Source organism: Phacochoerus africanus, chromosome 15 (assembly GCF_016906955.1).
Source record: "Phacochoerus africanus isolate WHEZ1 chromosome 15, ROS_Pafr_v1, whole genome shotgun sequence".
In the NCBI taxonomy this organism is placed as follows: domain Eukaryota; kingdom Metazoa; phylum Chordata; class Mammalia; order Artiodactyla; family Suidae; genus Phacochoerus; species Phacochoerus africanus.
The window spans coordinates 89,567,228-89,592,628 of record NC_062558.1 but is presented as its reverse complement, the minus strand read 5'-3'; the positions used below and the strand labels follow the sequence as shown (position 1 = coordinate 89,592,628).

Here is a 25,401-nt window from a genome sequence, read left to right as displayed (position 1 = left end):
CTATGTGCACCCTATTCTGTCCAGCTAATAAGATGCCATAAGATGGTGGCATCTGAATTCTTGCTATAAAGCACAGGGCTTGGCACAGACCAAAAGAACTGAATATAGGAGGGTTGAAAGGCATGTGTCCAGTTTCTCTCTTAGAAGGTGGCAGTGTTTGGAGTTCACTTTCTGCCACATCATTATTTTACTGTTAATAAGCAGAGCTGGAAGTAGAAAGCAGGACATTTATAGGCCAGAGTGTGGCAGGCTTGCCTGCCAACTTAAAAGCTCTCCCATCAAAGCCTAAGGAATCCCTCTCCTTGTGGTGTATGCACAAGGGCTGGTTGTTGCTCTGCAAATGGGTAATCAGCCAACTAAAGGATCAATCAATTAATATTTACTGGGCATCGAATATGTGCCAGGCTCAGGAACTAGACAGCTGGGAACCTAGAATGAGGTAAGTGCATGCTTTTTCAATAAAATAGTTTTCAGCCTTCACTGGGATTTTTATTGGCCTTGTACTTTCCACAATTTATTTTTATAGAGTCTTTTATGTGAAGTGTCTCAAAGCTGAGCGGAGAGAAAGAAACACACAGAAAAGGCCCCACAGCTTCTTCCAAGCTCACAGTCCCCATCGACTCACACTTGGTGGTGCTGGGTGTGAAGAACACCATCCAAAAATAAACTGGGCTGCAAAGCAGAGGCCTGTACTATGATGGATCCTGTGGAAGGGTAGTGTTGCTGAAATGATTCTTTTTTGGGGAGGCAGGTGGCGTGTCAGCATTTCCTGTTCTTAGTTATTTGACCCAAGCCAGGTTTTAAAAAAACCCTGAACTTGAGCATGAGCATTGGAGGCTGTGAAGAAGTGACTTTGGGTCCTGAGATCCTGGGTGTGAGCTGTGCACTGGGGTCTGGGAGGCCCTCAAGGTCCTTTCTGATTGTGTCTGGAGTCACACAGCTTGAGATTGGGAGCCATTTGGGTAAATGGAGGGCCATTTGCAGGTGCATTAAATTCTTGCACTTGCAAGGGGAAGATGGGTCACAGCTCAGTGGAGAGCAGAGATTTGCCTGGCTCTCAGGGCCCATCCTGAGGGAGTCTGGGTGCTCAGACTGGGTCAGGAATGCAGACTGTGGGATTCCAGAATCTATATCACTTCTGTGCTGTTTACTGTTGCTACCCCAATTGAGCTTCCCCAGGGATCTGTAGTGAGTCTAGGACCAAACAGGACATGAGAAGGGGTGTCTGGGGAGCAGTAGGTAAGGGACAAGCAAGTGACTCTTCAACCAGGTTGGAAATCCTTTCAGTAGCAGGGGACTTAAGCCTAGGCCTGTAACGCTGCACTACTGGTAACTGGCAAGGCATAGGGGTTTGCAAAGGCCTCCAAAGAATAGCTGAAATTTTTTTTGAGAAGTGGGGCTGCATCCATGGCATATGGAGGTTCTCAGGCTAGGGGTCCAATCAGAGCTGCAGCTGCCGACCTGCACCACAGCCACAGCAACTCAGGATCCAAGCGGTGTCTGCGACCTACACCACAGCTCACACTGGATCCTTAACCCACTGAGCAAGGCCAGGAATCAAACCCGCATCCTCATGGATACTAGTCGGATTTATTTCCACTGAGCCACAATGGGAACTCCCAAGAATGGTAGAAATTTTGGTAAAAGGACTAACCTTTCAATTTCTTCAAATTTTTCACTGATGAAAACAGTAGCAGCCTTTTGGATTGGTGGCCATTGGAAAATGACATGGTTTAACAGGAAGTTGAGGGACAGGATGAGACTTCAGGGTCTCATTCAGTGATTTCCTGATGCTGTGGGTGAAAATTCTTCTCTGTGTGTCTCCATGAAAACCATCTATGTAGGAACACAACAGCAGAACATTTGTGCTGCTCAGATCTGTGAAATAGTGAGTATGCAGAGTTGTTTTTTTTTTTTGTCTTTTTTTGGGCCACATCCACAGCATATGGAGGTTCCCAGACTAGGGGTCGAATCAGAGCTGTTGCTGCTGGCCTAGGCCACAGCAACAACAGATCCGAGCCACGTCTGCAACCTACTGTCACAGTTCACTGCAACGCTGGATCCTTAACCCACTGAGCGAGGCCAGGGATCAAACCCACAACCTCATGGTTCCTAGTCAGATTTGTTTCCTTTGCCCCATGACGGGAACTCCGGAGTGTGCAGAGTTCTGATATTAGATCCTAAGAGAAACAACAGAAACTTCAGATACAGGGACCACCTTTTTTTTTTTTTTTTTTTTTTAATCTTTTTAGGGCTGCTCCCTCGGCATATGGAGGTTTCCAGGCTAGGGGTCCAATCGGAGCTGTAGCCACCCGCTTATGCCACAGCCACAGCAACTCCCGATCCAAGCCGTGTCTGCAACCTACGCCACAGTTCACTGCAACGCTGGATCCTCAACTAACTGAGTGAGGCTAGGGATCAAACCCGAGACCTCACGGATTCTAGCCGGATTCATTAACCACTCAGCCATGATGGGAACTCCCATTTCTTTTTTTCGGGGGGGGGGTGCTCATCTTGAAGACGGAAACTTCTCTGGGCCTGGAGGAAGCCTTGGCTACTGAGGGAAGGTGAGGCCCCTAGTGGAGAGAAGTTAACTATTGTCAGTGACTCACTGAGCAGGAAATTGACCCCTTCACACCTGGACAGAGAGTGACTGTTTTTGCTCAGCCCCAGCTGAACTCAAACATTTGGTTCTCCTGGACCAACACTGAAAGCTGTGGACTAAGTGAGGCCGGTCTTTCATGGTTTTAAGGGAACTGGATCCTCCAGAATGGCTCTGGTCATGACCAAATGGAGAGAGGTGTGCTTGTTAAGATAAAATGATTCTGGCTTCCTGTATTGAGGCAATGTCTACATGCTGAATTCCCCTACACTGACCACCCTCGCTGAAACTGTCTCAGCCAACCGACTTCACGTTCTGGCCCTCCTTCTGCAGTAGTCTCTTCTGTTCAAAGTGCCCAAACACTATCTGTCCCATTCTGACACTGCAAATCAGGCCCCTACCTGGCAGGCTCCTCTCCAACTAAGTAGGGAGCTTAGGGGCTCTGACCCTTAGAGAACACAATTTTCAGTGGTTCAATGTGGGCATGATTCAGAGAGATGCAGCATTATGAGCATGGCTTGGGACAGGGCACAGACAGAGCAGAGGACAAGGGAGGTGCCATAGAATCCACCACTGGGTTTTCAGTGAGCTCCGTTGTGCTTGGGATGGCCAGCAGGGGGAGGCATTGCCGACTGCCCCTTGGCTGCTGAGGACGCCGGCTGCCGGGCTTGGTTCCAGTGCGCAGGCTCACAGGGGCCTTCGGGATTGGATGGCCCGATATCCCAGAGCCATTTGGCTCCCGCGCCAACCCAACTGGCAAGGTGGGTTGGGGACAGGCAGGGCAGTTGGAACCCGGCTCCTCCAGGCAGGTCCAGGTGAGGAGATGTGGCGCCGACCAGGTGGGACAGGGGGAGGGTGGAAGGGGCCGCTGGGCTGGGTTGTGAGGGCAGGCTAGGGCCTACCTAGTGGTCTTGAGAAGAAGATGCCATTGATGCTCAGGGGCTGAAGTGGCGGACTGTGGCCCCAGCCACCACCGGGAGGCCTCCTGGGCTGCATTTGGTCGGGCCCTGGGGAGAGTGAGGCCAGAATCCACGGGAGCCTGGGGGTCGGGGACGGCGGGGGGGTGGGGGGGAAGAGGCGGAGAGCAGGCTGCTTGGGCAGTGGGAGGCCTGGCTGTGCTGTGACATGTTTCGAGGGGTATGGGACAGGAGACCCTGGTCCATATTCCTCAGAGTTCAAGAAAAGCCTTGAACTCTGAGGAATATAGACTTACTATGATTGGTAAGCAGCCATAGTTGCGTACTGAGACACAGTCTCAGCTGCCTAGGCTGGGGAAAGGTTTGAGGCCAAGCACAGTCATTTCACTCACAGACCAGTGAGAGTTGAGGGAGCCCAGAGAGAATTGGAGCATTAATTTCTCATTATTTCCGTAGCTGTTTGTGAACACCTCCTATGTGCCAGGACTGTTCTGGAAATTGAAAATAATGACGAACAAGATAGGCAAGGCCCCTGCCTTCGTGGAATTATATTCCAGGTGGGAGAGAGCCAGTCAAGGCTGTGTTCTGAGTTTTTGCCTTGCTATTTAATGAGATGCAGAAAACTGTAGGTGAGGGGTAGGTTTCATTTTTGGAATGGGAGAAATCCAGAACTATGTTTTGGATATGGTAGGCCTGAGATACCTAGTAGGTTTTTTTTTTCCAACATGCAACATATAAACAGTGTAGTTAGAATTTTACAGTGAACTCTGTCATCCATTGAGTAGACCCTACTGTTAACATTTAGCCATGCTTGTTTTTTAACTTATCTATTCATCTCTTCATCCGTCTCTCCATGTGTCAATCATCTGGTAGATTAATTTTTTATTGTGGTGAAATATACATAATATGAATCACCTAGTAGATCATTTTATTTTTATGACTGCACCTGCAGCATGTGGAAGTTCTGGGGCCAGGATCTAATCCAAGCCGCAGCTGCAGATCCTTTAAGCTACTGCATCCAGTCAGGGATCAAACCTCAGACTGGAGCCTGCAGTCTGTTCTTAACCCACTGTACCACAGTGGGAACTTCTAGATTTTTAAGTTGAGATGTCAAGTAGGCCATTGGAAATTTGAGTGTGAAGTCATAGGGGATGTTAGGGATAGAACTAGTCTTTGGAATCATCACCATTTGGTGCTGTTTAAACTAAGGGACCAGGTGAAACCACCTAGGTTGAGAGTGTACCTAGAGAAGAGGAAGGGAAGCCAAAATAGAATGAGGTGGTTATCAACCGTGGTGAATGCAACTATGCAATATGGTTTGGCAATTAAGATTTTAATCATTTTAACAAGAACAATGTTAGAAGAGCAGAGAGGCCTTAAGGTCAAGTGGAATTTTGTTTTTTAAGATGGAGGAAACTAGAACATGTTTATATGCCAGTGGGATTGAACTCACAGGAAGGGAGAAATGATGCAGATGAAAGAGGGGGAAATTACAAGGGAAGTACTTGAATACCTGAGAGGGGAGGAGAGCCCAGAGCAGCTGAGTAGTTGGCTTTGAAATGAGCAGCCACCTCATTTCCACTGTAACTCTAAGGGAAGCTGAAGACAAGTGCAGATGCAGCCAGGCGGTAGAGGCACCATCTGTCTGTGAAGGCAGTCAGATGATTGGCTGAGAGTAAGGGCAGCAGGGAGAGGAGAAGATGTGCTAGGACCTGGAGGAGACATGTGTGACATAGTCCTTCTGGAGAGTGGGAACATGAGCTAATGAGGGAAATGGAATTGGATTGCTAGGCAGTGCTGAGTGTCTGTTTGATATGTGTAGTCATGGACTTGGTTGTGTGGCTGTGGGAAAGTTCAACCTTGGAAGGGTGTTGTGAGGATTAGGCGAGGTAATACACGGAAAACATTTTATTTTTTATTTATTTATTTTTTTGTCTTTTGTCTTTTTAGGGCCTCACCTGCAGCATATGGAGGTTCCCAGGCTAGGGGTCGAATTGAAACAGCTGCTGGCCTACGCCACAGCCATAGCAGCACTGGATCCGAGTCGTGTCTGCAACCTATACCACAGCTCACCGCAATGCCGGATCCCCAACCCACTGAGCAAGGCCAGGGATAGAACCCAAGTTCTCATGGATATTAGTCAGGTTCATTAACCACTGAGCCACGACGGGAACTCCATGGAAAAATTTTATACAGTGGCAGGCACATGATGAATGCTACCTGTTTTTGTTTGAAGTCTCATTTTGTTTTTTATTTATACAAATGTGACTAGGGAAGGCTGACATTTCCCACCTAAGAGGATCTTCTCCCATGACATGTTTTCCAATCAAACCAAAGTCTACTGCAGTTTGCAGCTATTTGGAGGTCTGGCTTCTGGTGTGGTTACATTTATACAACTCGTTAATTGAATATGTTTGCTCAAAAGAGCCAAACTATAGCAAATAGAGCTTTCCATTTTCAGACTAACTCATAGTCTTGGACTGGATGGGCTGGGGGTTTGTCACGGTGGCAGTTCTAGTCTCTGCGAGTATCTTTTATTACTGCATGTCTTCTTGGGTCTGATGTAGTGGGAATCTACAGACTCTATAGATCTAAGATCACCAGGGGAAATTTTCAGTTTCTTAGGTTGTCATTTCTCCCTCACTGCTTGGGCTGTATTATGATACAAATAGTAATAATGGTTGACATTGACAGCTCTTAAAAGTGCCAGGCACTGTTATAAGCATGTCACATGCATAATCTTGTTTAATTGTCACCTCAGCTCAATGAGGCAGGTACTATTATTATCTCTAATAATTTTCTGATGCAAAAATAAGCTCAGAGGGTTTAAGTAGCTTGCCTGAGTTGCATATAATCTGATCTCCAGTTACTTCTGCAGACTTCAGCTTTTTTTGAAAAGACCTTGGCCATGACAGATCTACACTGTGTGGAGTAGATGAAATAATGGACCGAAGCATGCTGCCTGGGTTCAGAAACTGCTACCTACTAGCTATGTGACTTTGGGCCTATGTGCCTCTGTTTCCTTATCCATGAAATGGGAATAATAATAGTATCTCTATGATAGGGTTCTTGTGAGCATCACATGAGTTAATATACTTAATAAACCTCAACTAATGACTGGTTTTAAATGATGCTCTTATCCTCTGTCTGGTATTGCAGCTGTGGTGGTATGTGTACTGATTGATTGATTCACCTAAAATTACTCTCCAGGGGTCCTACCAGCGGGTCTAGATGGAGTTCGGAAATGATCCTGATTCATCTTTGTTTCCTCTGATTTTATTACCTCTATGAGGGAAACAAACGTACTAATTTGCTTCTAGTAGCAGAAAACAACTTGGATTTCATTCAGATTCATCTGACCAGTGACTTTGATTTAGTTTGTCCTGGCATTGCAACACTACCTAAAGGGAAATAAGGCTTGAAGAGTAATGTGTTTCCATTTTGCCTTTTCCAGATTGGCAGCCTATTAGAGGGATTTAGTTAGAATGGCCAGTGCTGGGCACAGTGTATGGCAAATGATGTGGGTCAAAGGCTGGACATGAACATGTTCTGAAAAGATCTGTAAAATTGAGACTTACTGTGATGTTTTGCTCCAGCTACTGATTAAAAGCGACTGGGCAGGCTTGGAAAGGAAGGCCAGTGAAAGTTCTAAATGATATTTTTTGGTAGATAACAGGGAGGGTAAATGCATGGTATAAAGTAGTGGTTACATCAGGATAATGGAGGGAATTTTATGAAGCAAAATGATAGGCTCTATATACACAGATTCTGAATCAGTAAGTCATGATGGCATTCTGGAATCAATCTATTTTTTAAGAGCTCTCTGAATGACTCAGATGTGGACCTAGCATGGGATATCATTAGTGCAAATCAGTGCTTTTCAGTCTTGTGTTTTAAAATCACTGTTCAGTTAGGTTTTTTTTTTTTTTGGTCTTTTTTTCCTGTCTTTTTAGGGCCACACCTGCAGTGTATGGAGGTTCCCAGGCTAGGGGTCAATCGGAGCTGTAGCTGCTGGCCTGTGCCACAGCCACAGCAATGCCAGATCCTAGTCACATCTGCGACCCACAGCCCAGCCCACAGCAATGCTGGATCTTCACCCCACTGAACAGGGCCAGGGATCGAACCCGCCACTTCATGGCTCCTAGTCGGATTCGTTTCTGTTGCACCATGACGGAAACTCCCTAGTTAGCTTTTTAAAAAAATACTGATGCTCTGGACTCACCCTAGGGATTTTGATTCAGTTGGCTTGGACAAGTTCTAGACATTTGGTATTGGTATTTTTAAAAGCTTCTTAGGTCATTAACCTGCAGACAGTTTTGAGAATCACTGGTATAATAAGCTAGATTCCCCTCCATAGTTTAGTTACTCCTAGATTTAAAATACATAGCTTCAGACATCATCTTATCAGGAGAGTGAACACGTTAGTATTTCTAAACTTCCCCGGTGCAAATGTTCAGTTTAATACTCAAGTAACAGGGGTGTTCCCACTGTCTCACAGTGGAAATGAATCCGACTAGGAACCATGAGGTTGCAGGTTTGATCCCTGGTCTTGCTCAGTGGGTTAAGGATCTGGTGTTGCCATGAGCTGTGGTGTAGGTCACAGATGCAGCTTGGAACCTGTGTGGCTGTGGCTGTGGCCGGCAGGTCTAGACCCCTAGCCTGGGAACCTCCATATGCTGCGGGTGTGGCCCTAAAAAGCAAAAAACCCCACAAAAAACAAACTCAGGTAACAAGGAAAGGTATGAATTGATGATTGAGTTAACATTTATCACTGAGCAATGGAGATTTCATCAGGTTTTCCCTGGGGAGGACAATTAACATTTACTGAGAACTTTATGTGTAATCTCAATCTTACAACAACTCTGGGAGGTGTGTATTATTCCCATGTTGTAGATGAGAATTTGGGGGCAAAGGGAGGTTAAGTAACTTGCCCAAGATTTACACCCAGATACATACAGCTCCAAAGTCTAGGTTCCATTTCCTCAGTGGTTCTCAACCTTGACTGCACAAGTGGATCACCTGAGAAACTAATGATCAGCCCTTGGATGCCATTCTCAGGGATTCTGACTGTATTTATTTGATATAGCCTAGAATTGGGGTTTTGCAAATGCTCTCCAGTTAATTCTAATGTGCAGCTGAAATTGGTATTCTCTGCATTACACCATGCAGCCTTCTGGTGCTTTAAATTCATTTTCCTTTGCACTAGTACTTTGTCCCTCTCTAGAGTGCTATGGCTGGGTTTCTTGCCTCCATACTTCACTTGTCTTAGTGTCCTTTTTGTCCCATCCTCCTCTTAATAAAGTGTATTGAGTGCCTAGTTTGTGTCATTTTTCATGGTGCTGAGATGACTAAAATGGTGACAAGAAAGACCAAGTCACCAGCCTCATGGTACTTATATCGAGGTAGATACCTCTGTTTCATTTATCTATTTGTCTGTCTTTTGCCAGCACCATGCTGTCTTGATTACTGTAGCTCTGTAGTAAATCTTGAAATCTGTAGTGTTGGTGTTCCAACTTTATCCTTCTCCATTGTTACGTTGAATGATGCTGAATCCTTTGCCTTTCCGTATATACTTTAGAATGAGTTGTTGATAACCACAGAATAATTTGCTGAAATTTTGATTGAGATCATATTGACTATAAATGACATTGGAGATAATTGAGATCTTAACATTGATTCTTTCTACCTGTGACCATGGGATATTTCTCCTTTTATTTAGATCTTTGCTTTTTTTTCATCACCTTTGTAGAGTTCCTCATATAGCTCCTGTACATATTTTGTTAGATTTATACATGTGTATTTTATTTTGGGGGATCTAATGTAATGTTATTTATTTACAATTCCAGCTGTTTTTTATTTAGAATTGCAGGTGTTCATTACTGGTATACAGCAAAGAAATTGACATTTGTATATTAACTTTGTGCCTTGCAGCCTTCTGTAATTGTTTATTAAATCGGGAGTTCTTTGTTGTTATTGTTGATTCTTTGGGATTTTCTTCAGAGACAGTTGTACCATCTGAGAAGAAAGACAGTTTTATTTCTTCCTTCCCAATCTGTATATCTTTTATTTCTTATGTCTTCCTGCATTAGCTAGGACTTCTCATATGAACCCGAGTAGGAGTGTTGAAAGAGAACATCCTTGCCTTGTTTCCCATCTTAGAGCAAAATATCTGTTTCTCACCATTTCGCTACCTATAAATTTTTTGGTAGATGTTCTTTATCAGGTTGAAGTTACCCGCCCCCCCCCCCCGCCAGCGCTAGTTTTCTGAGTTTTTTTTTTTTATCATGAATGGAATTTGGATTTTGTCAAGTGTTGCATATGTTGATATGATTTGCTTTGTAATTTATGTTGAAAGCCAGACATGGCATATTGCATAATAGGAAGTAAGAAACTTAGGCTTTCAGAGTGAGGTTTTATGTTAATTTGACAAGAAGCTGGGCTCTGTTTATGTTTTCTAAAGCTGTAGTTGCCAGATGGTATAGTTTATTTTAGTTTCCTTGCATTCCCCCCATCTTCTAATGTCTTTGGGTTTCCCTAAGAATGCCTTCTTAAGTAGAATTTGTAACTTGCAACTTTTTTGCTTATAGTCCACTGTTAAAATACTGAAGCCCAATGACATGGTAGGGTTTTGAGGACAAGAGGAATTATATAATCTTATGACTAAATCTCATGTTTTATGGTAGACTCAGTCCTGAGTCTTGGGATATGACATTTAGAAGTGTTTCTTATTCTCTCTCTCTTTTTTTAACCCTTTCATGAGACAGGATGGTTAGAGGGGGCTAGAATTGATCAGTTGCCCTTTCTCCAGGTCAGATAAGGCTCTAGTCAAGTGCCTTTCCTTGGAGGGCAGGCCTTTATTATGGAGAGTGCTCTAGGTGCATTTCAGAATGGTAACTTTTCCCCTCCCCTTGTCTGAAACACAAGAGTATTTTCCCCCTCCTACCCATGAGAACATAGTGCAGCATGGCAAGGCCCCGTGGACTGGGAACGATCATAAGCAGATGGTAAGGAACAGTGAAAGACAGGGAGAACATGAACAGATAAAGTAGTGGTAGTAGAAATGTGAACAACCTTTATTACTTCAGTGGCTTGAGAAGAACACAGAATGCAGTGCTTTTATACAAATAGGATTGTAAGGACCCATGAGGGGTGATAGTTCTTTCTCATTTCTATGATTGAAGGGTAAGGACTTTTTTAAAATGTTTAAACTTTCATTGATAACTCAATTTTGTTTTTACATAATTAACTGTTTTATTCTAATTTAAGTAGATTATCTCTTGAAGCTTTTTAAACATCAGCCTTATTGAAGTATAATTATATATAGATATCTTAGTCTCATGAATCAAGATAATTTCATTTCTTCCTTCCCAGTCTGAATACCTTTCTTATTCTTATTGCATAGGCTGGAGCTGCCAGTGGCTCTTGAGGTGGCCCTTCAGCACTTCATTCCTCCCTGCTTCACAACCCCAAAGCCTCACACACACATTCTACAGAGAATGAGTTATAAACCTCTGACCAAAGATGAAATTTCCTAATGGTAACTTTATTTTTTATATGAATATTGCTTATCTTTATAATCAGAAAAAGCAACATTATTCCTTAAAAAAACTCAACCCAACTAAAAACAATTATGAAAAGGTATAAGGCATGTTACCTAATTAATAATAGTCCAGGAAGTTTGGGCATTTTGGTCACAGGAAGTATAGATGTCACAGGAGGAAACTCTTATCCCTGAGGTGACTTCAGGAGGGGCAGCAAGATTACTTAATATTGAGCACTTGGAGTTTCTTTCATTTTCTCCTCTCTAGGCGAGTATGGGTTTCCAAGAGTGGGGTGTGAAAGAATTTTCCAGATGAATTAGAAGTAGTTTCAGCTCGTTAGGTTAGGATTGTCAGGGCAAGGTGCATCTTGCATCTAACATAAAGTCAATGTGAAGAAATAGCTTTTACTAACATCTGCCTTAGTTTTGAGAGAGTTTAAGTTAAATTGAAGATGGCACCTCAACTGAGAATTCAACAATATGTATAGCATTCATTGGCTCTTCTGTGTCACTCTAGCTCCTGAAGAAAAATATCCTGCTTTTTTTTTGGCCTGGGCAAACTAAATACTTGTGTTTTTTCTTCTTATGGTAATGTAAGACCACTTCGTGCCATGTTGGGGCTTTTTCCCCCCTATATCCTCAGTGCTAAAAACGAAGTCGTAATTCTTTTAGGTTTCCCTCTTCTCAGGCTTAATTCCTTGATTTTCTATGCTATAGCACCTTCTCCAGGAGTTGGAGGGAAATCTTTAATTTAGAGGTCTGATTTCTGAGTTCTTTGAATTGGTTATGCAGATTGCCTGGTGAGGCATACACATTTTTCACAGAATTAGCTAATTAATCTATCAAGCACTTCTTCAGTGTCTAAAATGTTTTAGTCACTGAAGATACAAAAATGGAAAATTTATAGTTCCTGACCCAAATGCCTATAGTCCAACCTGGGGAAATATGTCTAAGAAATCATTATTGAAAACAGAAATATAGTGGAAGCACTGATATGAGTTTACTTAGCCAAACCATGGGTAAATGCATAATACAGTAGAAGCTTTCAACTGTATTTCCTGAAAGGTTTTCTTTTGCTTCATAAGAAAATGAGGATTCTGCTTTTAGTATATAATTTATATAGACTACTGAGGCATCAGTACACATTTGTTGATGATGAAGTGTATAGTCTTATACTATTACAGATTTACTGCAGTAGCTGTAACTCAAAAATTAAGTGTCAGTCATATTAATATTGATATTCTTTTGTCTATTTCTTCTATCATATGCTAGATCAAATGTAAAAGAACAGAAATTTATCCAGTTTGGTTCTTGTGTTTCTATACCTCAAACTCACTGCACTAACGGACACCAGAAATGGGCATGCATTTCTGATCAAAGCTGCTTGCTCTTGAAGCACTGCTGACTTTCATGGAAGATTTGAAATTGGTGACTTGGTATGGATTAATATGGATTTTAGTCTACTTATCTGTGTGCCAGAGACATGTTACTGATGTGCAGGTATGTGCGTGTGCGTTTATATAAATAGGATGAGTTGTTTGGGTGCCATTCACATGTCTGTTTGGTGGAATGCAGTGGGTAGCACATTTAAACATTGGTATTAAGAATATGTTCAGTTATCAAGGAGCATCTTGATTATCTGATATTTCTGAAGGAAATTCATTTTAACTGTCTTTAAGATGATATCACATAAAATATATTCAGTCATGTATTTGGATGGCGGAAGCTTGGGCATAATTCTTGGTGGTTTTCATTTAACAATGAGGTCTTTAACTTTTCAGCGTTATTTTTGGGGAGGCCCATCACTTAAGTCCATTACCTTAGTACTAGTCAAAAGGCCACTCCTGTCCTTTAAAAAAAAAAACCAACAACAGATTTTCACCCCCTCTTTGTCAGCTTTTAATTTTCAAAAAATTAAAAATGACTCATTAAATTTTGAAATGAAACCATGTTAAGGATTTTATTCAATTTATTTATTAATGAAGCAACCGGGAAAGTGGCAAAGGTAGTTCAGAGAACATTTTGAAGATCGAGGTTTTTATACACAACTCTTTTTTTCCTGTCTTTTTAGGGCCTCACCCATGGCATATGGAGGTTTCCAGGCTAGGGGTCTAATCGGAGCTGTAGCCGCTGGCCTATGCCACAGTCACAGCAATGCCAGATCAAAGCCACATCTGTGACCTACACCACAGCTCATGGCAATGCCGGATCCTTAACCCACTGAGCGAGGCCAGGGATCGAACTTGCAGCCTCATGGCTCCTAGTCGGATTCATTGCCGCTGCGCCACAACGGGAACCCTTTTTTATACACACTTTTAATGAATGTTAGAGTAAGAATGCTAGGTTAGATTTTAAAAGACTGGTTAATGTTTTACAGCAATAAATTATAAGCTTTTGTATTGTCTTTCAGACAGAAATTATTTGTATCCTTACTGAATGAAAATCTATAGGTTAAAGTGTAATTTCACTAAGTCTAGGACTTTTAATCAACAAAAACAGTGAGTTGTACAAGGTACAACTTCTTTACATCCTTGGAAGGGCCGTTTAACATCAAAAGGACATACCACCTACGTTTTTGCTTTACCTCCATGTTCTAAAGTTTTAAAATATGTTTAAAAACATCAGCTTTTAGATTCAGATTATAGTAATCTCATTTCTTTTGAGGTAACTAATGGGAATGTCACCAGATAAATAAAAACCTCTAGATTTTAACCAGTGGGAACAATGTAACATCATCATAGAGGCCTATTATGGCAAAGATTAGGAGAGAAAAAAATGTTTATCCTGAGTGAGGACTTTTTATAGATTGAACATGACCTCCTTGAAGACAGGCTCTAAAGTTAATTCTTATCCTTCAATATCAAATCCTTAGCACCTAATTCAGAATAAGTGTGGCATTAAATGAAATACCTTGCTGAGTGACAGTGACTAAACATATGAGTAATAATATGTCAAAACTGTGAAAAATCAAGTTGTCTAATAGAAATTCCTTCTCTTTGTGTGTTTGATCAGGTGAACAGCAACTGTGTACTGACAGAGAATACTAATTAGACCTCCTGCCTGACTCTCAGAACACAAGGCTCAGTACTGCAGAAACCTTTTACCCATCTCTTCCGGGCATGGGGACAACATGTCTTCACCCAGGAAGGATCTAGCAGAGTCTGGTAAGTTCTTATGCACTGTGCACTGTGATGGTGTGGGGAGCAGGAGGAGCCAGAACAGTGCTTTTCAGACTGTAAATATGCTTTGAGCCAGCTGTGTATTTGTTAACCTCTTCATTCTGATTCACTGGGTATGGGGGTTGGAGAGGAGGTGAGATTCTGCGTCTCTAACAAGCTGTCATGCTTAGAGAAGCAAGGATTAGACTCTTATGTTTTATTTTACTTGCATCAAATTACTTCTTTTCTGATTGTAGATGTAATATATATTTATTGAAGAAATACTTATGTACTTTGGAAAGTGCGTAAAAGAACAAAAACACAAGAAGGATTTTGGTGCATGATACTAATGCAGTGTTTTAATTAGATGCTGACTGTTTCCCAGACGATCCATGTTGTCATTGTTGTGCCTGACACATTAGTAGCTTGCTATCAGTTTTCAGTATTTCTTTTATACCTTTTCTCATCCTTTCCATGTTACTCTCAGCTCTTGGTTCCTCTTCTACCCTGCCTCCTTAGAATCAGTTTGCTCCCTGTCCTTATAAGTTTAAGTCAGAGCTCTACATAGGGCATTCCCTGCCAGGCTGCTTTTCTAGCCTTGCAGGTCTGACTCCAGAAGTACTTCTGGTCCTTTTTACACTCTGAAAGGCCTGGAGGCAGCTTTCTTTCTCATTGTGACATTACTTATCCATAGCGTGTATATCGTGTCCAGTTTTTTTTTTTCTTCAATTATAGGTACTATTATTGACATGTTAATATTTAGATTTTATTCTTTGGTTGAACTCTTTTTTTAGGAGAAGTTTTCCAGATTGGGATCCTTGAGCTAATGATTCTGAATTTTGTATTACTCTACTACCTGTTGCCATATTATTTTTAGAAGAGGTTAGTCACATAATGTTATACCAGTTATAGTTTAATCTCATAATACTTAGTGCTCTCAGAGTTAAAAGTTCATAATTTAGTTGTTATGAAATGATACCTTGAACTTCTAAGCTTATGTGCATCTATCAATAAGCCAGGTGGGGTATTTAAAGGAGTCACTGGGAAGTACTACTGGCACTATGCCTTATATGGGTAAAATGACAGGCTGCATAGCTCACAAATGGAGAATTAACATACAGCAGGTAGTTAAATAATATACACATCTTTCATAGTAATTATGTCCTTAGCTCCTAGTTCTGTACTGTATTTAGAGTCATCATGACTGGCCATTGGTCAAGGAACAGAGGAATACATAGGATATCACATAAGGGGCTGCTAGTAGGCCTCAGTTGATACAGCATTGCTCACCATTAAAAAGCATCCCGTAGGCAATCTAGACTCACTCAACTCCCATATAATCTCTATCACCTGACCCTTCAGGAACATTGAAGATTGCATTCTGTGTTCTTGCTGAGTCACTGAAGTTATAAAGATTACCACCTTTCTACTACTACTGCTTTATCTGTTCACCTTCTCCCTTTCTTTCACTGTTCCTTACTGTCTGCTTATAACTATACCTGGTCCATGGAGCACTGCCATGCTGCTAAGACTTTGAGGGTGTGCTCCCCAAACAGCCTCTGTAGAACAGAGCCTCTGTGGTACAGGCTTGCTCCAGCACTTGATCCAAGGAGAAAGCCCGGACATTAGAGGAGTTCATAAGAATGTGAGGCTCAAATAAACTTTTTTAGGGGTGTGATCTCAGACTGGATTAAAAAGGATACTCCTTGCCTTATCCCAAGATTAGAGTATCTAAAAATGCATGAGTAGGAAGGGATAAGGGGGTGTTTATGCAGCTCAGTGCTTTTAAACTCTCATATCTGTCCCCGAGCCACACATGAGCACACATAAAAATGACTTTCTTTTTCATTTTTTATGGACCCCATTAATTTATGACCTTATACGCTTTGTATGATTTCTGCTCTTCTGGATTTCCACTTCGTATTTCATTCCTTGAACTAATGTTAGCACCCCTTCTCCAATTTTGACCTGTTACTTTCCTTCTTTGATTCTGTTTTGGACTCTTCTTCTGGCCAAGTGATTATCATGATTTTGAGAAAATACCTTGTTCATCCTAGCCTACTAATCTAGAGTCCATGATGGAAGGGTACACCCTCACTACTGTTAACAGAAAAGCTTTCCCCATTGCCCAACATCTTGCATTTTGTTCAAACCTGAGAAAAGTATTGCTAGGGAAACATATAATAAGAGGAATCACACAATGACAATTGTAAACAAAATTTATTATTCCATAGACATACACTGCATGTTCTAGCCCGGACACTGTATTTAAGGTTGGAAATAGGGAAGTGTTAGCAGAAGTGAAAAAATGCAGGAGAGGAAGATATTGCTGTGTTGGAGCCACAGAAGTGAAGTGCTCTTCTTGTTACATCATCTCGGGAGTCACTTGGCCTTGATGAGATGAATTTTTCTTGAAAAATGTAAATGAAGAGTTGAATTTTGGAAACTCAAACAGTAGTAACCAACTTAATAAATGCTTATCCCGTGTCAAGTGCTGTGCTGAGCACTTAGATCTTGTTTAATCCTTGTGACAGCCTTGTGACATAGGTACTATTAGTATTTCTATTCTGTAGATGAGGACACTAAGGCATAGAGAGGGTAGGGAATTTGACCTAGATCATACCAAAGCTGACACAATAAGAAGGAGGCCATCTACAAACCAAGGAAAAACGCCTTGGGAGAAACCAAACCTGCTGGCACCTCGATTTTGGACTTTCAATCTCCAGAACTGAGGAAAGAACTGTGAAGAAACTGTAAGAAATAATAAATTTCTATTGTTTAAGGCACCAGTTGTGATATTTGGTTATGACAGCCCTAGCAGAATGATACAGTAGTATTTACCTCCTAAAATGAGGTGAGAAGTATTTCCTTCTCTTTAATTTTTTGAAAGTTAGTATATAATTGATATTTTTTCTTAAATGTTTTGGATTTGCCAGTGAAGCTGTTTGGGCCTGGTGTTTATGTGAGAATTTTAAATCATGGATTCAATTTCTTTCTTTCTTTTTTTTTTTTTTTTTGGCTTTTTGCTATTTCTTTGGGCCGCTCCCGTGGCATATGGAGGTTCCCCGGCTAGGGGTCTAATCGGAGCTGTAGCCATTGGCCTACGCCAGAGCCACAGCAACGCGGGATCCGAGCCGCGTCTGCAACCTACACCACAGCTCACGGCAACGCCGGATCGTGAACCCACTGAGCAAGGGCAGGGACCGAACCCGCAACCTCATGGTTCCTAGTCGGATTCGTTAACCTCTGTGCCACGACGGGAACTCCAATGAATTCAATTTCTTTACTAGCTCTAGGGCTATTCATATTATGTCTTTCTTCTTGGGTCTGTGGTAGAATGTGTCTTTCAAATTTTTTGTTCATTTCATCTAAGTTGCCAAACTTAAACATAACATTATTCATAATATTCCTTTAATATCCTTTAAGTTTCTATTGAAATATTATGAGGTCCTCCCTTTTAGCCCTGAAATTGTTAGTTTGTTTCTTCTCTCTTTTATTTCTTGACTTGTCTGTCAAGATAATTACCTATTTTATTGGTTCCATTTTGTTATTGTTCTCCTTATTTAATTGCTTTCTATTCTTTCTATTCTTACCACTATATCCATTATTCTGCTTCTTTGAATTTAATTTTCTCTTCTTTTTCTAATTTCTTAAGATGGAAGTTTAGACGATGGATTTTAGGCTTTTCTATTTTTTCATGGAGGTATCCAGTTCTATATTTCTAAAAAACATTACTTTTGTTCCCTCTTTAAAATTTCAAAATGCTCTTTTATTCACCTTCATGAAGTTTAAGATACTTTCTAGATTGCCTGTGACTTCTTCTTTGACTCCTTGATTAAAAAGAAATTTGTTGTGTAGTTTCCAAATATTTGGAGATTTTCCGTATATCTTATTATTGATTTCTAATTTAATTCCATTGTGATTCAAGGATATTTATATGATATATTTCATAATTTATATGATAAAACTGTAATTTAATAGCTTTTAAATGTATTGAAAATTGTTTTATGACCTTTGAGAATATTCCATGGACACTTGATTGGGTATTCTATAATTTTAGGGTGCAGTGTTCTATACTTTTAAGTTAGGACAGTGTGAATTACATAGTGTGTTTCAAGTCTTCCATGTCTTTTTTTTTGTGTGTCTTTCTGCCATTTCTTGGGCCACTCCCTCGGCATGTGTAGGTTCCCATGCTAGAGGTCCAATCAGAGCTGTAGCCACTGGCCTACACCACAGCCACAGCAACGCAGGATCCAAGCCACGTCTGCAACCTAAACCAGACCTCACGGCAACGTGGGATCCTTAACCCTCTGAGCAAGGCCAGGGATCAAACCCACAACCTCATGGTTCCTAGTCGGATTCGTTAACCGCTGAGCCACGACGGGAACTCCAAGTCTTCCATGTCTTTGCTGATATTTTTTCTGTCTGTTATGTCAGTTGCTGAAAGACAATTTTGTGGATATGTATCTTTCTTCTTTCAATTCTATTGTTTGGGTTTTTTTTTTTTTTTTGACTGTGCTTGTGGTATGTGGAAGTTCTTGGGCCACAGCATTGACCCAAGCTGCAGCAGTAACAGAACTGGATCCTTAATCCACTGAGCCACAAGGGAACTCCTCAGTTCTACTGGTTTTTACTTCATGTAATTTGTAGTTTTGCTATTGGTTGCATACATATTTTGAATTATGTTTCTAACAAATTAACCTCTTTATCTTTATGTGATGTTCCTCCTTATCTTTGGTAGTATTCTTTGTTCTGAAGTCTACTTTTATATTAATCTAGCCATTAAAGCTTTATTTTTTTAATTTTTAATTTTTTAGTTAAAGTATAGTTGATTTATAGTGTTGTGCCAATTTCTACTGTACAGCATAGTGATCCAGTCACACATATATATAGATTCTTTTTCTCATACTGTATTCCATCATGTTCTATCCTAAAAGAATGAATATAGTTCCCTGTACTATACAGTAGGATCCCATTGCTGATCCATTCTAAATGTAATTTTTTGTATCTACCAACCCCAAACTCCCAGTCCCTCTCACTCCCTTCCCCCTGCCCCTTGGTAACCACAAGTCTCTTCTCCATGTCTGCGAGTGTTTGTATTTTGTAGATAGGTTCATTTATGCCATATTTTAGAATGCAGATAAAAGTGATGTCATATGGTATTTGTCTTTTTATGACTTCCCTCATTTAGTATGAGAATCTCTAGTTGCATTCATGTTGCTGCAAATGGCATTATTTCATTCTTTTTTTATGGATGAGTAGTATTCCATTGTGTATATGTACCATGTCTTCTTAATCCATTCATCTGTCATTGGGCATTTAGGTTGTTTCCATGTCTTGGCTGTTGTGAATAGTGCTGCAGTGAACATAGGAGTGCATGTATGTGTTTGAATTATAGTTTTGTCTGGATATATGCCTAGGAGTGGGATTGCTGGATCATATGATAGCTCTGTATTTAGTTTTCTGAGGAACCTCCATACTATTTTCTATATGGCTGTACCAATTTATTTCCCCACAAACAGTGGAGGAGGGTTCCGTTTTCTCCACACCCTCTTCAGCATTTATTATTTGTTGACTTGCTAATGATGGCCATTCTGACCAGTGTGAGTTGGTACCTCATTGTAGTTTTGATTTGCATTTCTCTAATTGTTAGTGATGTTGAGCATCTTTTCATGTGCCTATTGGCTATCCATATGTCTTTGGAGCAAAGACTATTTACATCTTCTGCCCATTTTCTGATTGGGTTCTTTGTTTTTTGTTGTTGTTGAGTTGTGTGAGTTGTTGGTATATTTTTGAGTTGTTGGTATATGCTCTTCTTGGTTGCATCCTTTGAAACCAAATTTTCTCCCACTCATTCTGTGGGTTGTCTTTTTGTTTTTGTTTGTTTGTTTTTTTAATGGTTTCCTATGCTGTGCAAAAACTTTTGAATTTAATTAGGTCCCATTGGTTTATTTTTGCTTTTATTGTTGTTATTCTAGGCAGTGGGTCAAACAAGATGTTGCTGTAATTTATGTCAAAGAGAATTCTGCCTGTGTTTTCCTCTAGAAGTTTTATAGTGTCTGGCCTTAAGTTTAGGTCTTTAATCCATTTTGAGTTCACTTTAGTATATAGTGTTAGAGAATAATCTAATTTCATTCTTTCACATGTAGCTGTCCAGTTTTCCCAGCACCACTTATTGAAGAGATTATCTTTCCTCCACTGTATGTTCTTGCCCCCTTTGTCATAGATTAGTTGACCATAGCTTCTTGGGTTTATTTCTGGGCTTTCTATCCTGTTCCACTGGTTTGTATTTCTGTTTTTGTGCCAGTATTATACTGTTTTGAGTACTGTAGCTTTGTAGTATAGGCTGAAGTCAGGGAGCCTGATTCCTCTAGTTCTGTTTTTCTTTTTCAATGTTGTTTTGGCTATTTGGTGCTTTGTGTTTCCATACAAATTTTAACATATTTTGTTTTACTTCTGTGAAGAATGTCATTGGCAATTTGATAGGAATTGCATTGAATCTGTAGATTGCCTTGGGTAGCATAGCCATTTTGACAATATTGAGTCTTCCATTCCAAGATCATGGTATATATTTCCATCTGTTTGTGTCATCTTTGATTTCTTTCACCAGTGTCTTAGAGTTTTCAGAGTGTAGGTCTTTTTTTTTTTTTTCCTCTCTCTTTTTTTCTTTTTTTGGACACTCCCACAGCATATGGAGTTCCAGGCCAGGGATCAGATCCTAGCTGCAGTTGTGACCTAAGGTACAGCTGTAGCAATGCCGGATCCTTAACCCACTGTGCCAGGCCGGGCATTGAACCTGCATCGTGGGGCTCCAAAGATGCTGCCGATCCGGTTGTGCCACAGCAGGTACTCCAGGTCTTTTTTCTCTTTATGTAGGTTTATTCCTAGTATTTTATTCTTTTTGGTGAAATGGTGAATGAGATTGTTTCCCTAATTTCTCTTTCTGATCTTACCTTGCTAATGTATAGAGATGCAGTTAATTTCCATGTAATAATTTTGTATCCTGCCATTTTATCAAATTCATTGATGAACTCTTAACAGTTTTCTAGTAGTGTCTTTAGGAGTTTATAGATATAATATCTTATCATCTGCAAACAGAGATAGTTTTACTTCTTCTTTTCCAATTTGGATTCCTTTAATTTCTTTTTCTTCTCTGATAGCCATGTCTAGGACTTCCAAAACTATGTTGAATAATGGTGGTGAAAGTGGACATCCTTGTCTTATTCCTGATCTTTGCTGAAATGCTTTCAGTTTTTCACCATTGAGAATGATGTTAGCTGTGGGTTTGTCATATATGGCTCAATTCTAAGATCAGAGAAAACTATCTCTCTTGGCTTCTATATGAAAGAGTCCATGCAGTGAAATTAACAGGATAATTAGTAAAAATCCTTTAATAAAACCAGCAATGAGTTTCCTAGGGATGATTCATGGTATGTTCTTCAGTAAGTCTAAAATAACTTTCTATGTACATTAACGTATTGCTAATTTGTTGTTAACAATATAAGACATGAAAATGAGACTTATAAAACACACTCTTCTTTATCCAAGAAATAGACTGTGAAACACAGAAGAATTGAATTCTGTAGATCCCAATGCATAGGTTTTGAGGTGGTATATATTTAGAATTTACCTGAATAGTACTTTCTTGAATAATATGGAAGTAGGAACAAAGGGGTTGCTCAAAAATCAGCTTTCTGAGGATAATCCTGGAAGAAGGATCATGTTTGCAGTGTTATTTTTTTGAAGCAGGGAGAAAAATGATTAATATAGGAGATAAATTACTCTAAAACAGGAAAAGTAGGCGAAGCTTCCCCCCATGTAGTTTGGCTTTTCTCACTAAGACTCAACCTTATCTTCTCTGTACCCCTTTGCATTTGATCAATTCTTTCCTTTTCTTTGTTCAGGAAAAGATCCGAAGGGAGAGGACTCTGATATGAAATACCCGAATCCCTGTTCGCTTTCATTATGTCATGATGACTTGCCTTCATCAAGTCAGAAAACGGCACCTAGATCAGTGAATTGTGAGGTAAAACTAGAAAAGGGATCTCTGCTAATTGGCTATGGCTGATATTAAAATCACTGACTAAGCTCTCTAAGGAATAGGTGTCTATTTTGTTCTCCTTATCACTGATTTCTTAATTCTATGTCACTCTGATGTTGAAGATGACCAAAGTAAGGATTTGGAAGAGTGGAACTTTTTGCAACTGAAGAAAACCTCTCTCAGTGCTCTTTTGGAAATTTTACTTATTTTAGCATCTACTTCATTTTGTGCTACTAAAAGAGACACAAAATACATTTCACATAAAATTTGAAGCATCTTTAGATATATTGATGATGGAATTTTTCATTGATGGAGACGATATTCCAAAGTAGGGAGTAGTAGATGGCGGCAAAAAAATCTGGGGCAAAACCCTCACCTTGACACATTACCTTCCTTATGGAGATACTGCCAGTGTTAGAGCACAGAAAGGGAAATGCATTTTCATCTTGTGCATGCCTTGCATTTTTGCTTATCTAATCTGTTGGAGTTTGGGGACTTCCATTATTACAGTCCCCATTTTCACTTCCTGCAGGTTCTAGCATTAATAGAGATAAAATCAGTACCAAGAACAATCACTGCTTCCCCTACTTTCCCAATTTGGCTGTCAGGGCTGACAGTTGTGCTGTTGCTTTGAAAAACAACATTGTATGTAGTTTGATTGTTCTCTCATGTAGGACTCGGTCCATTCCTCTATGACATGCAAGGTGACCACATCAAGGCCACTATCACCTCTCTGGCTGGCAGTCTCTTTTAGTGTAATCCTGGACTTTCAGCCCCACTGTTGATACTTTTCTAAGATCTTCTTTTTTTTTTTGTCTTTTCGCCTTTTCTTGAGCCACTCCCGCGGCATATGGAGGTTCCCAGGCTAGGGGTCTAATCGGAGCTGTAGCCATTGGCCTACGCCAGAGCCACAGCAACGCGGGATCCGAGCCACGTCTGAGACCCACACCACAGCTCATGGCACGCCAGATCCTTAACCCACTGAGCAAGGCCAGGGATCGAACCCGCAACCTCATGGTTCCTAGTCGGATTTGTTAACCACTGCGCCATGACGGGAACTCCCAGAATGATATTCTATTTGAAGGAGACATATTTGGAAGTGAGCAATGTCATAGACTGTCTTGAGTAGATCCTTTATACAACTATACTTGACTCCCTACTAGAACTGAGTATATTTTATGGTTTAGGTTTTTTCCCTCTATATTTTATGGCTTGACTTTTCTTGGATGAGTTTTGATATATTTTAAAATTTCCTTTTAGGGAAAAGTATCTTAGACCATTCCTAGGTGGTTTTTAGAATACGTTGTGGAAAATCATCTGGTTTTATTAAAATTTGCCTTGCTTATATTTCATGAAGCAATTATTTTGATATTATAGCCACTTGATGCCCTTTCAGTTATGATGTCCCTAGGAATCATATACACTTCATGGACTTGTATGTAGATGGTTTGATTTGGAAGATAGAGCAATAAATTTTTACTCCAATGCTCATTTTAAAGGTGAAGAAACTAAGTTCCATAGAGCCAAAATGATTTTTCTGTGATCATACAGCTCTTTAATCACCGAGAAAAGTCTAAAAACTGGGAGCTTATCTCCTAGTATTAGTGCTTTCACTTTGTCCTCATAAATGTTTGCCATATGCAGTGCAGAAAAGTTAACTTAGGCTCCTTGGAAAAATAATCCATCCTTTACTTTGACATTGATTTATTGAGCACTCTCCAAAAAGACCTGGCATCTTGATAGTTTAGGATATTTCTCCTTGTGCTTTCTTGGTATTGTTAGCCAAATCACATTTCATTCAAAGACCTGTAGAGTCCTCAGTGAGCCTTATTTGAATCATAGTCGTCTAAAACAGTTTACTTCTTTGATAAATATAATCAAGTTGATTTTGAAGCATGTCTCAGGTTTAAATTATGCTAGGACTTCTCACTCAGGTGGTGTTATTTTTCTTAGTAAATGAGTTGTGCACAAGTGGCTATTTAAATATTTGTTGGAGATGGGAGGGTTTGTGTTGATGTGATAGCACTGCCTCATTGTTTTTCCTCCTTCCCATTTGTTCACAGTCTTCACATTCCTACTTTAATTAATGAAATTTGTTTTTAGAGATTTGCTTTACCAATTGGTGTTGATAAACTATTTTTCAGGACTAGGTCAACTCTGTAGTACTCATTTCATTGAATTTATAGATCATCCGCATAGTTTAATGAGAAGAAATATTTGGGGGACATTTTCCCTTCATATTTTAAAGTAAAAAAATTAAAATACACAGAGCAATGCTAACAAGAGAGAGCTGGTATAGATACAGTGATATCAGAAAGAAGAGACTTAAATGCAGACAGCATTAAACATTAAGAAGTCACAGTTGCGTTCACAAGGAAGATAAAAAATTCTTTTTTTTTTTTTTTTTCTTGGCTGCACCCATGGCATGTGGAAGTTCCTAGGCCAGGCATCAAATCTGAGCCACAGCTGCAACCTACACCAGAGCTGCAGCAATGCTGGATCCTGAACCTGCTGTGCTAGGCCCAGGGTCGAACCCATGCCACAGCAGAGACAACATGGGATTCTTAACCCACTGCACTGTAGCAGCAACTACCAAAATTCTAAAATTATATAAGCACCTAATAACAGCTTCAGAATATATAAATCAAAATTACTATGAATAGTTGATAAATTCACCCTGATAGTGGGCCATTTTAAAATATTTCTTTTTTTAATAGATTAGAAAATTCCTTGAGTATATAAATTATAAAAGTCAATTAGCAAGCTATATACAATGGACATATGTAGAACTTGCATCCAAAAATTAGAGAGCATACATTTTTTCAAGCAGGAGTTGCTGTTGTGGCTTAGTGGTTAACGAATCCAACTAGGAACCATGAGGCTGCAGGTTTGATCCCTGGCCTCACTCAGTGGGTTAAGGATCAGGCATTGCCGTGAACTGTGATGTAGGTCGCAGGCACAGCTCATATCCTGCGTTGCTGTGGCTGTGGCGTAGGCCAGTGGCTACAGCTCCAATTAGACCCCGAGCCTGGGAACCTCTGTATGCTGTGGGTGGGGCCCTAGAAAAGACAAAAAAGACCCCCCCCAAATTTTTTTTTTCAAGCATACATGAGCCATTTATAAAAATTTATCATGTATCAAAT

At 40.3% G+C, this 25,401-nt stretch overlaps 1 protein-coding gene across 1 annotated transcript in view; it reads left to right on the top strand.

The window, feature by feature from the left end:
• Nucleotides 1-823: 823 nt before the first annotated feature.
• PTPN20 (protein tyrosine phosphatase non-receptor type 20) overlaps nt 824-25,401 on the top strand; it is a 77,915-nt gene continuing 53,337 nt past the window's right edge. Inside the window, exons 1-2 of the mRNA XM_047762670.1 lie at nt 824-962; nt 3,281-3,441. Of these exons, the coding sequence (XP_047618626.1) occupies nt 824-962; nt 3,281-3,441 (300 nt within the window). The remainder of the gene's footprint in view (nt 963-3,280; nt 3,442-25,401) is intronic.